This window comes from Acanthisitta chloris, unplaced genomic scaffold (genome assembly GCF_000695815.1).
Source record: "Acanthisitta chloris isolate BGI_N310 unplaced genomic scaffold, ASM69581v1 scaffold5598, whole genome shotgun sequence".
Lineage (NCBI taxonomy): Eukaryota > Metazoa > Chordata > Aves > Passeriformes > Acanthisittidae > Acanthisitta > Acanthisitta chloris.
In genome coordinates this window covers 61,820-77,762 of record NW_008685261.1, presented here as the reverse complement: position 1 = coordinate 77,762, position 15,943 = coordinate 61,820, and the positions used below count along the sequence as shown (strand labels likewise).

At 44.9% G+C, this 15,943-nt stretch overlaps 1 protein-coding gene across 1 annotated transcript in view; it reads right to left on the bottom strand.

The window, feature by feature from the left end:
• LOC103806955 (calcium/calmodulin-dependent protein kinase type II subunit gamma-like) overlaps positions 1–15,943 on the bottom strand; it is a gene marked incomplete at its 3' end in the record, with an annotated part of 112,714 nt that overhangs the window by 35,088 nt on the left and 61,683 nt on the right. The window contains exons 4-7 of the mRNA XM_009079669.1: positions 6,877–6,931; positions 6,255–6,320; positions 3,288–3,360; positions 104–206 (exon numbers count right to left, since the gene is read on the bottom strand). Of these exons, the coding sequence (XP_009077917.1) occupies positions 104–206; positions 3,288–3,360; positions 6,255–6,320; positions 6,877–6,931 (297 nt within the window). The remainder of the gene's footprint in view (positions 1–103; positions 207–3,287; positions 3,361–6,254; positions 6,321–6,876; positions 6,932–15,943) is intronic.

Genomic DNA, 15,943 nt, shown 5'->3' with positions numbered 1-15,943 from the left:
GAAGTGCACTGGAAAAGCTGAGAGAAAGTACTCAAGGAGGGTGCAACTCAATCAGCCACCAGGAAACAGGGGAGCAAAAGTGGGAAAGCTCAAACAGTCTTACCAAACCAGGCTTGCTGCTCTCCCTGGACTTCTATAGCCAGTCCGAAGTCAGCCAGTTTGACAGCAGCACCCTTACATTTACTTGCCAGTAGTAAATTCTCAGGCTGGGGAGAAGAATAGAAAAAGGGGTAAGAATGAAAGACTGACATCCTTGTTAAAATCTCTTACCTAGTATTCACATCATTAAATTCCATCTGCTGACTGAATCTAGCATGCAGTACTAAATCTGTAAGGTGGAGACACAGCAACAGCAACGGACAGCCTTGACCTAGAGGAGCAGAAAATACTCAAGCCTAACACACATCCTCTGTGGGAGTCAGAGCCTCTCCCAGCCCAGCCCATACATTACATGCTGACACCAGAGGGCACTGGCAGTACAGTTCCTGCAGCACATAAGCCAAAATCTGTCTCTGACATCCCTGAAGAGAGTAACTGTGGGGGGAGGAAGGGGGGGATGATGCAGTAGATACAATCTGCAGTGATGTTTTTCCCTATGAACATTAGACAGTCCCCAAGGCACTGGAAAAGTAAATATGATGCTAATAAGGGCTGCCAAATACAGTGCCGTAATGTGGGAAGGCATCATCTAGATAGGCAGTAGTTTTCATCCCTTACAGAAAAAGCCTCAGCCTCAAATTGGCATAAGCAGCACAGCAGTGAGTATTCTTGTAAGCGTTTTTTTCGAACTACACATTTACAGCAGTGTAAAATATTCTGTCTTGCTACTGCTGCCATCGCCTATACAAGAAGCAGCCATGTCACTTCCCCCATGTGCTAGCAAAGGGAGAGTCTTTTGCCCCTCCTATTTCCACCTTCCGTGAATCTCACTTGAACCATAATTCTGTTGTGTTCTGGCAGAGGACTTCAGCAGAAGGCTTAACACAACTCCAGGAACTGGACTGAGGGTTGACAGCTTCCTTTGAAGCACCAGAGCAGCTAGTTACATGAGACTTCTTGTAACCCCAAAGCCTTAAAAGGCAGTGGCTGTTAAGGCACTGCATGAAAATCAACTTGTACATAGGCAGGACAAATGTGATCTCTCATCCCATCCCCTTCTGATCACTTGTGCAATTCTTATCAAGTTGATTTCTTAACTGAGCAAGATGGAAGCCTAGAAATCCAGAAACAGGATCTTGTCTCAGTTTCACAAATCTGATGAAGGTCTTTTTTGCAGCCTGCTTACTAGTTTCATCCCATGGCAACCCTATATCCCTGTTCTGCCTGACAGGCACAAGATGCTTAAAGTACTGGGCATGTGCCTACTTCTGCTCTGAATGAAGAGAGAACAGCCCTCCCTATCACAGTCCTTGCCATAAGCTGCATGGAAGGAGAGGGAACTGGGTCTCAATACATTTGGATGCCACTGGCTCTTAACTATATGGGAGGAGGAAAAGATCGTCTTAATCAAGCTCCACTAATGAAAAATCACCAGTGTAAACAAGACCCTAAAGCAGAAAACCAATGAAATCTTCTGAACGTCCTTCCCAACTCCAGATCACACCTGGGTTTAGCCTTACAAAGAAACAGTGACATTTAAGCCAGACTTGTGCTAGCTAAGCACTATTTGTTGCTCTATTTTAGAAGCAAACACCTTAAAGGCTAATGGTACTTATCCATGTCCATGTTTGCCAACATATGGGCTGTCTCAGGTTTCACATACTTTTTGGTGAGGATGTGAATGCACCCCCTAATTTCTTACAGTCCCAATGGGCAGCTCAACATTTGACATTCTTTAATAGCACGTCAGCCAAAAGACAGGCTCATGAGAGGGAGGTGCAAAAGACAAAACTACTTGAAGAAAGCTCTGCAGTTATTATACGCTGATCCTGAAGGCCAAGCTTTTGTCAAGGAGCTAAATATGAAATGAAAAGCACAATATCTTTCATTGTTAAAAGGAATAGTTGCACCTCAGGCCTGGATAGTTTCAGTCACTCAGTTCAAACAACAGAATAAACATATTAACTACTATGGGGAGTGTCTAGCAGCTCCTAAATTCTAAACGAGTTGCTAACTTCCATACAAACAAAACTTTGGGAGGAAAACCAGATTATATCTGAACATAGAGTGTGAAGGGAAACTTTAACCAACTGGAAAACACCACTGATTTTCATAGATGCCCTAATTCTGGGCAGCAGTGCTTCTTGGATGTTGTTCTCTTAAGAGCCAGCGACTGGTCTAATCGAGAGCAGTCATTCTGCAATACATCATTTGCATCTTTTCACAGTGCTTTCAGAAGGCCAAAACTGTGGCATGGGACTTTGCCAGAAGCACTAAGGGTTGTCCACTAGATCAAAACACATGGGGAACACTGCCACCAAGACTGCAGCAGGCTTTTACCTTGCCCTTTGCAAAATAGTTTTCTATTTTCCCCCTTATGCACTGTATAACAAACCAAAACCAACACTAGTAGCACGTGTCATCCTGCATTAATTTAACTGGACCACTGGTGACCATCACCATTCCCACTTTAAACAGAGAGGGCTCCAGGGCAAGTAAACTTTCCAGCACAGATCTCTTCAATCTGGAGCTCCCAGTACAGCTGGCACTGTGTGGGAAGGGAGTTTAGGTAACTACACAGTGGGGGCTCTGGGTCCATAAATGTGTTATAATGTGGCAAATGGTTGATCCATCCAGTGTTTAACTGGCCAGCAGTTTCGGGTTTGGATTAAAAGTGTTTCTACTGATGAGAGTAGAAAGAAATGACACAAAAAATTCTTGTTGTGCTTCTCTGCCCCAGCACAATGGCATGTGTTTGGCAACAGTGCAGAATAAAAATATACATGCTCTGTGCAGACAAACTCATCCTGGCAGATTGAACAGAGATTGCTCCAGGTCTCTAGAGATCTCTTCAATCGCAAACTAGAAAGTGTCCTTCATTATAATAAATCCTACCCAACTTTATCTGAAAGCCTACTGCACTCCAAGATTCACAAGTACTCCATCCTGGAGCTGCCTCAGAGAGGCTGAGAGCTGGCAAGGTTCACAAAGACTGAAAACTTCCTTGGGAGTTCAGCACACCATCTAGAAAACTCTGAAGAAGAAAATTTGTGCTTCAGGAATCTCTGAGCCTAGTTCAAATGAAAAAAACAAACCCTGCCAGCTGGCAACACAGTATTCCTGTCTTTCCTCTTCCAGTGATTCCCTGGCTGCTCTCTTCAGACTCTACGGCACAGAGGAAACATTACCTTCAAGTCCCTGTGCACGATATCATGCTGGTGAATGTGATTCACACTCTCCAGTATCTGATGAATACAGTGGCTGCAAGATAAAAGGGAGAGACACACAGAGTTATGCACACACATTTGACATCTCATCTCATCCCAAAACTATTTCCCTAACTTTTATATTTGTACTTGGGGGAGTTCAAGACCCCAGGCTGAATCCCTTCATCATGACCACTGGATGCCACAGCTCAGTATCGTCACAGCTGAACATCCCCAGCCCCTCCAGCAACAAGAGGCCAAACATCCTTTCTATAGCAGGACCACAAAGCCTCTCTCCTACCTCCCATCACCTCCTTCCTTTCCTTCCCATCACAGTAAGCCTCTCCCTTGCTCCTTCAGCCAGCAGTGCCCACCCCACAGAGAACAACCAAGGCATCTGAGTATCTGCAAACAGCAGCTGAGATTGTGCAAGCAAGACTAAATCACTCCAGGAAACATTCCATTGGGCTAGTCCTGAGCAAAGAATAAACTTTGAGCAAGCAGCAGCCTCCCCCAGCAAATTCAGGATGACGACGCCTGGGCACCTGCCAGTTTGCAAAGCTTTCAGAGCAGCATCTCAAGCACTTTATATACACAATGCGCACACACACCCGCCTGTGGGTGCCTTTTAAGTACAGATCCCACTTAAGGGGTTAGCAATCAGAAAAGCAGACTCATTCCATTAAGTGCAGTATGCTGCACTCCCCCAGTTCACAGAAAACCTTGTCTCCACCATTCTCACTCTGTAAACCACAGGGGCAAAAGCAAGATGTTATTTACACCTGTCACCTAAGGACAGCACAACACACACCCATGGGTGAGAATGCTGGTTGAAACCATCTCTTCCACTAAACATTTATTCATCTCCCAAGGGTGAATGTGGAATGGAGCAGGTATTTTGATAACTGTGGGTGAGCAGTAAGCATGCAGTAGGCAACTCAGAGAGATCTGGGTCCTCACTGCAGGACCTGTCAGTCCCCTCAGCAACTTCTACTATCTCAGGGGAACAAATTTGAAATACGTGAAATATTTGAGGGAAGGGAAAAAGGCTACTGGAAAGATGGAAAAAGGGTGAGGGGAAGAAGAGGAGAGGAGGTGCAGCACTGTGTATTTGCTACCCGCACCCCTCCGGGGTGAGGGGAAGAAGAGGAGAGGAGGTTTTGTGTATTTGCTACCCGCACCCCTCCAGAACCAGCAGTATGATCCTCAGGGTTGGAATCCATGAAAATCTCCCCGCTCCCAAAACAAAAATGTATAATTAGAACAGAGCTGAGTCTGAGCGAGAGAGATTTTCTGGCCAAAAATGGCAAAAGTGTGAGGTGTCCCAGGCAAGCCAAGCACGGCGGATTGGCACGGACCTTGCTCCCTCGCTCTCCCAGCCTGCTCTGGAATTCAGCTCGGCATGGGGAGAGAAAGGGAGGAGTTTCTCTCTGTCATCTTGTGGGCACTTCGAGACCTGGCCAGCTGACAGGGCTGAGCACCCCGAGGGGGGCTCACAGAGCAACAGACAGTTCTCCTTTTCCCCTAACCCTGCCATAATTTTCCTGAGTAGTGTCAGTCACTGACAGCTCTTGACCATTTCAGGGAACAGGCACTGGCAAGAGGGACAGGGGAAGGATTATGATTGATAACCTCAAAACTTCCCAACTTCAGGGCACAGCGGCATGACTGACAGTGTATCCATCCAAGGTGCTGTGCCTACAAGATCAGTACACCCCACTGAAAATATCTACAGGGCTCTCAGACCTCTCTGCCAGGAGCTCCATCAGAGCTGACGAGTTCACTGGCCTTCTCAATCACCAGGTGACTCACGGCAGAGCACACAGTCAATGCCTCATTTGAAAACCTGCAATGCCCAAAGACAGAGGCTGTAAGTGTACCACAGGGAAAGCAAATAAACACCTGTAGACTCCATCAACAGTACCTACAACTAACACACCAGGTCACACTCCTTCCTTCCTTGCACTCAGTATCATCTCCCCACAGCACTGCCTACCACGCTCAACCTGCCACAGCACCCACTACTTCCATCTTACCCCTCTCTTCTCATGGCTCCCCTAATTCTGGCTCCAGCAAGGGTTAGTATGGGACAAGAACACGACTGCAGAATAAGCAGGGGGAAATGTCACCATTGGGCCACTCCCAGGCCATGCTAAAGCAAAACAGGAGTGGCCTAATCCCAGCTTTGATTCCAGATGCTGCGTGTCCAGCAGATGGACGAGTCAGAGAACACCCTCAGCTACTGCTGCACGAAACCCCCACCCTGCCAAAACAGGGACAAGCACAGGCCACTTCAGGAAGCTCACACATGGGAGAGAAGGGACACGTTCTGGAAAAGAAGGACATAACTCTAAACCTTTCTAACATTAAAATGTAAAGGTTGCTCTCACATATTGTGCCTTTTTTCACTGCACCAAACAGCTGACAGTCAGAGAGAACACAGCCTTCAGAGGCCCCTGTCCCCACTGCCTTGTAAACCACTACCTAAACACAGGCAAATTGAATGTGCCTGCCCAATAGCAAAGCACTGGAAGCACTGCTAGGAGCAGGCAGCAGCAAGGCAGGCAGCACTCTCACAGCCACAGGACAGCTCTTTCCTACATCTGCTCACTAAGGACACACTGTCACCACCCACCAAAAAGGTCAGGCAAACAAAGCTGCTAGCAATGGGTCTTCCAGCAAAGAGCACACAATCTGCAAGAGGCAAAGACAGCAATGTCTGTAAGCAGCAAGGGCTAGAGCTGCAGTGAGTCAGGCTGACTGGTGACAGTAAGTTTATGCTAATAGTAGAATAGGAATCATTTTTTTCCAGACGAGAAGCAAGAGTGTCAGAACAAAGTCATGCACAGATCGGCACTCAGGAAACTCATTCCACTTGTACATGCACCTACAGGTATGGACCATGTATGTACATGGCACATACACGGAAGGGTCTGGAAACAGTCTTACCTGGCATCTGCTTCACTGTAGTATTCTCTAGCAACAATATCCTCAAAAAGCTCCCCACCAGTAACCCTGGAATGCAAAACAACAAGGGAGGTTACAGAGCCCATGCACGTGTAGCTCAAGGGTGCACAGGATGTATGTGACCACCCATCAGGGCCCTTTGCCCCACAGCCTGTGTGGGAAACTGTCATAGGAGAGCCAGGGCAGAGCTCCACCACCATGGCACCAGCACTGCAACTGACCCCTTGGACTGCCATTTCACCAGCAGTATAGAGGGCACTCTTGACACACTGGGCACAAATTGCCCATGCACCTCTACAGAGCTTAGTATATGCTAAGCTTGGGTAGAACACCCCTCCTCTGATCCCTGTCAGGCTGCCTCACAGACAAAAGTCAAACAGCATCCATATACAGGATAGGCATTCTTTCCCATCCCATGCTTACACCTGGTGCCAGGAGCCTTCCTGACCTGTCCCCACCACATAGTCAATGGATTTTTGTCAAATAGGCCAGAGATCTCCTAAGAGAAAGGAGAATGACACTAATGGAGGTGCTTTTTATTCCAGTCTTAGTCAACCATCCATGTGCCTGCATCACTGGTGAAGCAACAAAGACAGACACTTACAGATCAAAGACGAGGTAATGGAAACCTTCTTCTGAAATACTGTCATGGAGTCGCACTGCAAAAATACAACCAAGAAATGGAGATTTACAGAGTATGTAGCAACTATGACACTTCACAAATCAAACTCATGCACATGGCGAAGTTCTCCCTCAAACCAATCAGTCTATTAATTCCCCACGCCCTTCGCTTTGTGCGCTCCCTTAGCAACCTATTTCCTTCCACTATCTCAAAGGAACAGATTGGTGTCCTTCCCAAGCATCATCCCTCCCCAGCATCAAAACAAACTCTTAACTATCTTTGACCTCCTGTTCATACTCCTTCTCTAATGCTTCAAGTACGCTCCTTTCAGAACTGCCAATGTTTTCCTCCATGCTCACGTTCTGCCATCTCTTCCCATCCACTCTTATTCCCCAAAACAAACCCTTTTCAGTCTCAAAACAAGCCCCTAATCCATAAACCGACTACCTGCATGTCAGTACCACTGGTGCCTTTTCTGCCTTTCGTCTGTAAGGCTCCGTGCGGTTCCCTTCTGTTACTTATTTTTCCTCACTCCATTCTGACTTACACCCCAAATCCTTACCCAAAATTTAGAACCAGCTTCTTGTCTCATTTTTTCTCATCTGTTTGTTACCAAAGATAGATCTCATCAAATTCTCCTTCTCAAAATTTCATTCACCTTCAGCTTCCTTGCCTATCCCTCCGAAATTCTGCTCCTATTGCCTAAATTAACTTTTATCTCTTTGCTTTCCTTGTCCCCTTTAACCATCATGGGATGGGCTACCATGCCCTGATATTCTGGCATTGCTGGGCTTCTGTCCTCCTTTCCCCATGTTACATGTGGCCAATAACTATTGTGTCTATGCATCCAACATGGTGCCATTTCCTCCTCTCTGAATCTCAATTTCTTTGATGTTTCCTGGATACCTAGGTGCTAACTCTAACCCAAGAGGACAAACTTCATTTCATATTGCTACCTAACCCCTACCTTTTGCTTTTCTCCTCTGCTGCAAAACTTCAGTCTTATCCCTGTCAATCAGAGTCACAAGCTGGCAACCCTCTTTGACTCAATTCTTAAATCTTCACACCCTGACGAGAACAAGATGTCTTCTTCACATGACCATCTACAGTCTTTCTCTATTGATTCACTCAACTAAAGCAACTAGTTGAGACAAGACTGGGTCTCAGTCACTGTAACACCTTGTAATTGAGTATTGACCAAAGTAACATTTACCATTCTCATCCTTACAAGAAAAAAATCTCATTACCCTGCCCTGACACTTTAACAGCACCTTTGCCTCTCTTCCCTGACTTTCATTCTCTTCCACATACAATACAGGTGTCTTGCCCTGATTTTTCCAGCATGATGATTTTTTTCCTGCCAGTATCAAGAGGTCAGTTTGCACCTCTTACTGCATATGACATCAGCTGTCTTCACTGTCTTGGGAATGTTTCACACTGGCCCTTGGCACACGACCCTACCTCATATGGAACAGCTTTTGCACATGTTGCCAATGCTCTTCTGTACTCCTCCATGCAACTCTCTTTTGCTAAAGTCCCCTTCCACAGGCATGCAAACACACACAAACTCAAAACTGAGAGTAGCACAGGTGTTGCAGAGACCATTGCCAGTAACTTTCCTAAAAGAATTTCATTCTTTTCTTTTTTTTTTTTTTTTGCCTGTTGATTCCTATGTTTTTCCTCCCTTTATCTACAAGCTCTCTGAGCTGGTCCCTTGACCAGTTTCCTTTCCTTGGCATTTCTACTGCATCTAACTGCAGGGGTTTGGGAGGAGCACTCTACTGGGCATAATGCTGCAAACAAGCAAGTACAGTTACAGTACCAGTGCAGCAGGTGTTTCAGGTGCACCATGCTGTTCCCACTGCACAAAAACAGCCACACATCACCTTTAAGAATTGTGTTCCTCAAATAATTCTTTTCAAACAAAACATTCTTCCAAGGAAGCAGTTTCAGTTGGCTTGGTAATAACTTTATTGCAATACAACTTTGTGTTTACAAGAAAACTTGCCTCCTGAGCACTTGGCAGAAACCAGCAGAGGCAGCATTACAAAAACACAAGTGAGAAGAGAGGTTTCCCAGGAGAAAAGATTTCCAGTCAAGACTGGAAACAAGATGGGAAGTGGCTGAAACAGACACTTGGATTCCCAGTGCAGGGCAGTTCTCACTCCAGTGCACAAGACTATTTGAAGTGAAAGCAGAAGACAAGCACATCAACAAGAGCTGAGGCCCAAAATGCCCACAAAAGTCTGTGAAGAGACACCTTATAAACAGATGGAGAAACTTCAAGGAAAGCTGAATGTGCTAATAACGTCGTGTCTGGTGACGCTCGGTGGGCATGAAAAAGCATTCTCCTTCCTCTGGCACCTGAAAGGTCACCGAAGCGCTGCAAGAAACACCAAGCAGAGAGGAGAGTGGCATGAATGAAATTGTGACAGAGGAGGGAGCACAGCCATCAGCAGGCTGAGAACAGTGGCCTTGAAAAGGGAACAGCAAACATGTCTGCAGGTAAAGTGAGAAACAGTGAACTATAAACTTTGACACAAAAATGCAGGCAGAAAATTACATCAGAAAATAAAACACAAGTGAGCTGATTGGTGCTATTTCTTTGTCCCAAGAAAGTAATTTTGTCAGCTACATCATGAAAAAGGAAGGAAGTAGCAATTCAGCTGGCAGAGACTGGCAGAGGCAGCAAAAAGAGCCTTCAAGGACAGTAAAACACTACTGCGTCCTTAGGTGAGGAACCATGACAGGAGGACAGAGACAGTTCATAAATACTGATGCTGTACATCACCCTAGGGCTGTGCAGCAAAAAAAGGCCTTGGAGACAGGACGCAGGTCATTAACTTAACAAGGGAACTGCCTCCTCATGACAGCCCAGAGCCATGCGGGAACAAAATCTGCCCAGGATTTAATCTGCTGAGGTTACAAAGCTCAGGGAGTAACCACAGAACAGCAGAATCTAGAAAAGCTACAGGAAAACCAACAGTGGGCCCCACCACCTTGCACAGAAAGAATGAGTGACAGGACAAAATATTAGGCTTTAAGTGCGGAGAGCGGCAGCAAAGAAAGGAGACAAAAAGGATTAAGACAAGTCTGAATATACCAAAATTCTTGTGGCTTTCAATTCCAGCCCTCACCTACTTCATACAGATGCTGATGTGAAAAAACAAAAGCAATACCCACTAGCAGAACAGAAAGGGTACCCAGTGCCCTTTCATCCTAAAGTTTTGCTTACCTATTCTCCTGCAGAGCCACAAGGGCCTTCCTGGAGGGAGACTGCAATGGACAGCTCTAATGCCATGGTTCACTCTGCTGACACACAAAGTTAAAATGCCCTGCTTTCCAATACAGTGCTACCAGGGGCTATCAGCTTAAAAAGATCATAATCTGCCTTTTCCAAAACTATTCAGCCAGTCCACTAAATGGCATATATTCAGAAATAACTGAAGGATAAAAAACATTTTAAAAGTTTCTGTGCCTCCTCTCCACTTTGGTGGACAAACATGATCCATATTGTGTGAGTATTCATCACAAAGATACACAAATATCAGAAAGCATCTGATACCTCCACCTTCCAGACAGTATAGAGCCCTCTCTGCTGAAAGATATCCTGTGCAGGTGTCCTCCACCTGAAGGCAGGACACAGGTTCCTGAATGGCCACTTTCAAGAGTAGAACCCAAATACTGAGCTGTCTTCTCTTTCAAACACTTCCCCATGAAGAGAGGATCCCATTTGTTCCACAGGCTGCTGGTCCTGACACACTGTCTAACAGTTCCATTACTACCACAAGATCAGCTTCAACCAAGCAGTTGAGCAGAACCCACAAAGCTGCTCATATCTGTGTAACCTGTTAGCACGAGAGGGTGAAAAATAAAATCGTATGTAGATACTGGAGGGCAAAGCACTCCCAAAACCTGATTATCCATGTTAAGAAAAATGGAGAAATAAAAAGTATTCATCCAGTTAACCTTTTCTTCAAAAATATTAAAGCACTGGGTTTTTTACCTCTCTCAGGGGAGCAGTGATGCCTATGTCTAGCACAGCAGGCTAGACAAACACACACATCACAGGAAGAGTCTCAAGGTACAGCAACAGGGAAGTTGCACAACAGCAACACAGTGTCTTCAAAAACACAACCGAGCTACAAAAGACACCAGCACCTACCAAGGAACCTCATATCACTCTATTCACCAGAAGATGAGGTAGATTATTTCTATTAGCCGATTCTGTTGCCCAGAAGCAGCAATTCAAACTGTATTTCCTTTCTAGCTGAACACTCTTAACACAGGGATCCTTATAGATGTAGGAAATTAGACCCTGCCAACACCACACATAGCTGGAGTCACCTGACGACTCTTCCCATTCAAAGATCTCTGATGGATGAAAGAGCATGTACTACAATGGTGAGGTTCACAAGAACAGATAAAGACAGGGGAGCAAGAAAGAAAACAGAAGCAAGTCATACAACGAGGCACTAAATCAGCTACAGGATATGGTGAAAGACTTTGTCCAATGTTTTATTCAGAGCACAGCAAAACACCCCATCCACACAAAGAACAGAGGGCTCGTAGAGTTCACAAGTACATCTAATTTTCTAAGAGTGACAGATCTTACAGATAACTTTTGAAATAATAAATTAAAAAACCCAGAGCACTAGTAAGCACTGCCAGAACAAATGCTATCCAAAGGAGCAGAATCAGTTACAGACTTCTAGGTAGAAACATCTCCAACTGCTCGGTCAGCAGAAACTGAGTGCATCACCACTTGGATGGTATCTCCAAGGAGCACATAGATTCTAGGGGAAATAAGCAGTTGTTTCAGTACAGCATCATGATGAAACAGTATTTTCAGCAAGTCACAAAAAAAGCCTAACTTTCTGCACATACAGTCCTGAATGTGGTACTGCAGTGGTACTTCACCAAGGGTGATAAGAGTCTGCTATCCAAAACTGTCCCTCCAATTTTAAATGCACATGTCACTCTGCACCACTAAAGTGCCATGATGCATCACAACACACAAGGCACAACCTAGCTAACTGCTTTAAGCATACTTTTCTTCCCTCAGACTCCTCTCCAGACTCACTCTATGTAAACTGGACTTGGGTGTACAAGAAGCATGTCCCACAAATCTTGCCTTTTGGAAAAATAACAACAGGAAAACAGTGATACCAAGCCACTCCCTCTCCCCAAAAATTCAGATCTTCAATACAGCTTGATGAAAGTTAGGCAAATTATTTTGTGTCTTGTGTGAGTATGTCAGGTCCGAGGTCCTAATGCAATCCAGAGCATTTGCAAAGAGCCTGATACCACAGTGAGTGGCTCAAAGGGACGTGCTGTGGTTACTGAACCTAACAGCAGCTGTGTACCAGGAGTTCAAGCACTTTCTAAGAACATCTGCTGTGAATATTACTTTTCTCTGCCTGCTGTCCTCAGAGTCTCACTGGAAATCTTGCCTCAAGAACAGAACTTCCAGCTGCTTCTTCAAAGTGCTTCAAAATCTTCGTGCATATACAAGTTTTATTTTAAAAATAAATAATATTAATAAGCTATGATATTAACTACAGAAAATTAGGCATCTTAGTGAGAAATAGCAATACAGTAACAGACATGCCACGTGGTTTGCATTCCCTGCCTGAATAAATTGACCCTGCACAGAAAGCCACAGCTCTCTGATGCCTGAATGTGATATGAACCAACTGAGCAGAAGAAAATCTCCTTCATAACAAACTGCAACAGCCTAACAACCAATGCAAATTGCTGCTGAGTCACGCAAAGCAAAGCTCTGTGAATGCAGAAGTTGAAGTGAATCATGAAGAGATCAGAGAAGAGCTTTTGATTTTTATAAAAATCCACCTGAACCACAGGAACATAAGATGACATTGAAAAGGAAAAGGCATCTCATTTTTAAAAGGTCACATCTAAAAGACCAATTGATACTGGAGTCACAAACACAGATTATGCCTAGCCTAGCTTCGACCCACATCTTCCCTTCACTCTGTCCAGTGTGCTGAATATTATTATCTTTTTATTCTTTTTGCTTTTTTTGTCAAGCACAATGGGCTGGGAGCATTTGTGCCAGCCATAAGCCCCAGGATGAACATACCCCTGCATCCCACATGCACAGTAAACAGTGAGCAGGGCTGCCCAGGGCTCAGCCCATGGCTGGGGCAGGCAGGCTCTTGTTAGCACAGGGTGATTTCTGGCAACTTGCCGCAAGTAAGTATCTGCAAGCAAAGTAGTTTCTGAAGTCACAGCAGAAGGCAAGTACAGAAGAGGAATTTCACAGGACAATTCCTAGTATCTTCACACTGTAATCACTTATCTCTGCTTCAAAAAAGGTAACATGGGCTGAAATATGCCTGCTCCTACATAGCAGTGGTTATTTGCCTTTCCTTAGGGACAGTGTGCAAGCTACAGGTAATCTTGTCTGCTAAATCTAGGTTCACTGGTGTTCCTAAGTGTAAAGCATTTTGATACCGTGGGACTGTAATGGGCAGTTTTAGCCAACTACCTCTGCACCAACAGACATTGAGTGCTGTGATTACATAGTATTTGAGGCTCTCAAATTTAGTTGTCTGTGTTGCAGTACCTGCAGCAGAGCCAATACAAGGCAACAGAGATTTACGGTTGCCTCCTGGGTCATGCTAATTGCAACACAGGAACTCTTTCATGTAGCCTTAGTAGTGCAAACTCAAAAGTGCTCTGGGATTTTCTAGACTGAACCATACTATTTAAAGGTCAGCCACTCATTAGAAACAGCCACAGCTTCACTTCTCAGCAGTGTCCAACCAGATATCAGACATTTACCTGTATCAGGGGGAAAGGGAGGAGGCAAGAGATACTATAAGGAGTGTATTTCAAGAACCTCTGCATGCCAGAAGAAGCAGTATAGAACTGGAAGCTAAAACCCACTTGATGCCCTCTTCCAATGATATTCTTGAACATGCCAGGAGATGCTGAAACTATAGACACAAATACACACGGCCTGACAGACTGCAAACTGAGCACTATGGTCCGTGGCAGCACGAGTGACAAGTGAACTGACGCAGATGGCTACCACCCACTCTCTGCTTCCCCAGCTGCTCACCAGCCTGGGCAGCCAAGATGGGAACTGTCCCACCACCTCCAAGCCTGGCTGTGTGCCAGGAGCTTCCTGCATGGTTTGCATCACTCAGGACGTCTGTCCCGCAAGGAGCCACCACCAACCTGTGCCTGCCTGTGAGCTCGGTGCTCAGCTCCCACCCCAGCTGTTCCTCTAATTACATTAAACACGCAGAATTCAGCTGCAGCTGCTCAGGCTGCTTCCAAAAGGCCTCTTCTTTTAATTAAAAATTTGCTATTAAAAAGCATTAAATTGTGTAATGCAAATAATCCTCTAGAAATCATCTGTTCGGGCAGCTAATGACCAGCTTTGTCAGAGCAGTAACTAATGGCAGCAGGACAGTTAGCTAACAGGACATAGCAGGCTGCTGTTAACCAGCCCCTCTGAAACACAGACTATTTCCCTCCTCCTCCCAGATCTGACACAGAGAGGTCACAGTAGGCTCGATATATACCAGCTTGCTGTAAACTCCCCATGTCCACAGCATTTCACACCAACTGTAGTTCTAAAGCTCCAGAAAATGGAAGAGAAGAAGGACTTGGTAACACTGTTCCAATTCAGGCAGAACCAAGCTGCTGCAGGTTCTGCAAAGAAAGACAAGGAACAGTTCCTAAGGAATTATGAAAAGGCACACAGAGGTGGATTTCCCCCCACTCACCATTGTTCTCCCTGTAACTTTTTTACACTCCAATGAGGTTAAAGCAGTGCCCTTTCTGCCACACATGGTGCCAACTCAGGGGAAATTCCCCTATGCACAAAAATTCACAGCCTAGAAAGGAGCTGCAGGGAGAGCAGTACCTTTCCTGTTAAGAAGCTTGTATTTCTGCAGAGGTAAAAAGGCAAAGTAGGAAAAAAAACCCAAAATACAAAGTATTTTTAAAAAAACATTTCAGTGCCAACTAAATGTTATTTTTCCTTTGATTTTGCAATGTCTGTACTGAAAAGCCGAAGTTCAGCACATGATACATAACATTTAGTATGCCCTACTTAAACATTACATGAAGCAAAAGAGTGCATTAACAGGAGTATTTCCTGCTCTCCTGATAACGGTGCAGTCACGACCACCCTGAATTGTTATTACTAATTTCCTATTAGCCACACAGCAGATAAGCAAAGTACTTCTGATAACCACTAGTATTATATGAGAACTTTTTCTTAAAATCCCCAAAATTATAACAAGCCAACTCCATTGGTGTCTCAATGAAAATACACCGAGAACACTCACTTTATAAGAATTAATAAAGATAGTAGCCATGGCAAGTTTTAGGTCTTTCATACCTTGACTACACACATTTCTGCCATCAGGGATGAATCAGCCTTTGGTGTGGCACAGCAGTGCTGCTGCCCATGCAGGTAGGTGCTCTGCCTGGCATGCCCCAAACCTTGCTGTATGAACCAGATTTTCACAATTCCTGCCTCTCACTGCCCAGGACAGCCACGACACCTTGCCACAGACACAGGCTCTGGTCAAAAGGCAGGTTGTCACTTGCACAACTGCACCAGAGAGCAGACCTTGCTCTGTTTGGGACTCAGGCAGGGGGAACCTCAAAGGATGCTTTTTTAAGGGATTGTTTGAATACAGGTAAATCTCACAGTTAAACAGATGAATAATGGAATCCAAACATGTCTCTAGCAGCTCAGACCAGAGAGATGTACAGAATAAACATATCCCCTGGCAAGGGAAAAAATGCAATTATTACTCCATTCCCAAACTGATTATGGACAAACACTTCTCTTAAAACTACAGGAAAAGCTACAGGAAGAAGTGGCAATTACAGAAAAAAACATGAAGGGGTAAATAATAATTAGCAAAAGAATTAACTGTGAAAATCAGAATGAGAAATAAAAAGGACTGGCTGGGGTTTTGGGGAACCTCCTATTGGGCAGACATGCATGGGCACTCACCTAAATCCCTAACAGTGCAGGGACTGGAAATAATAAATGATA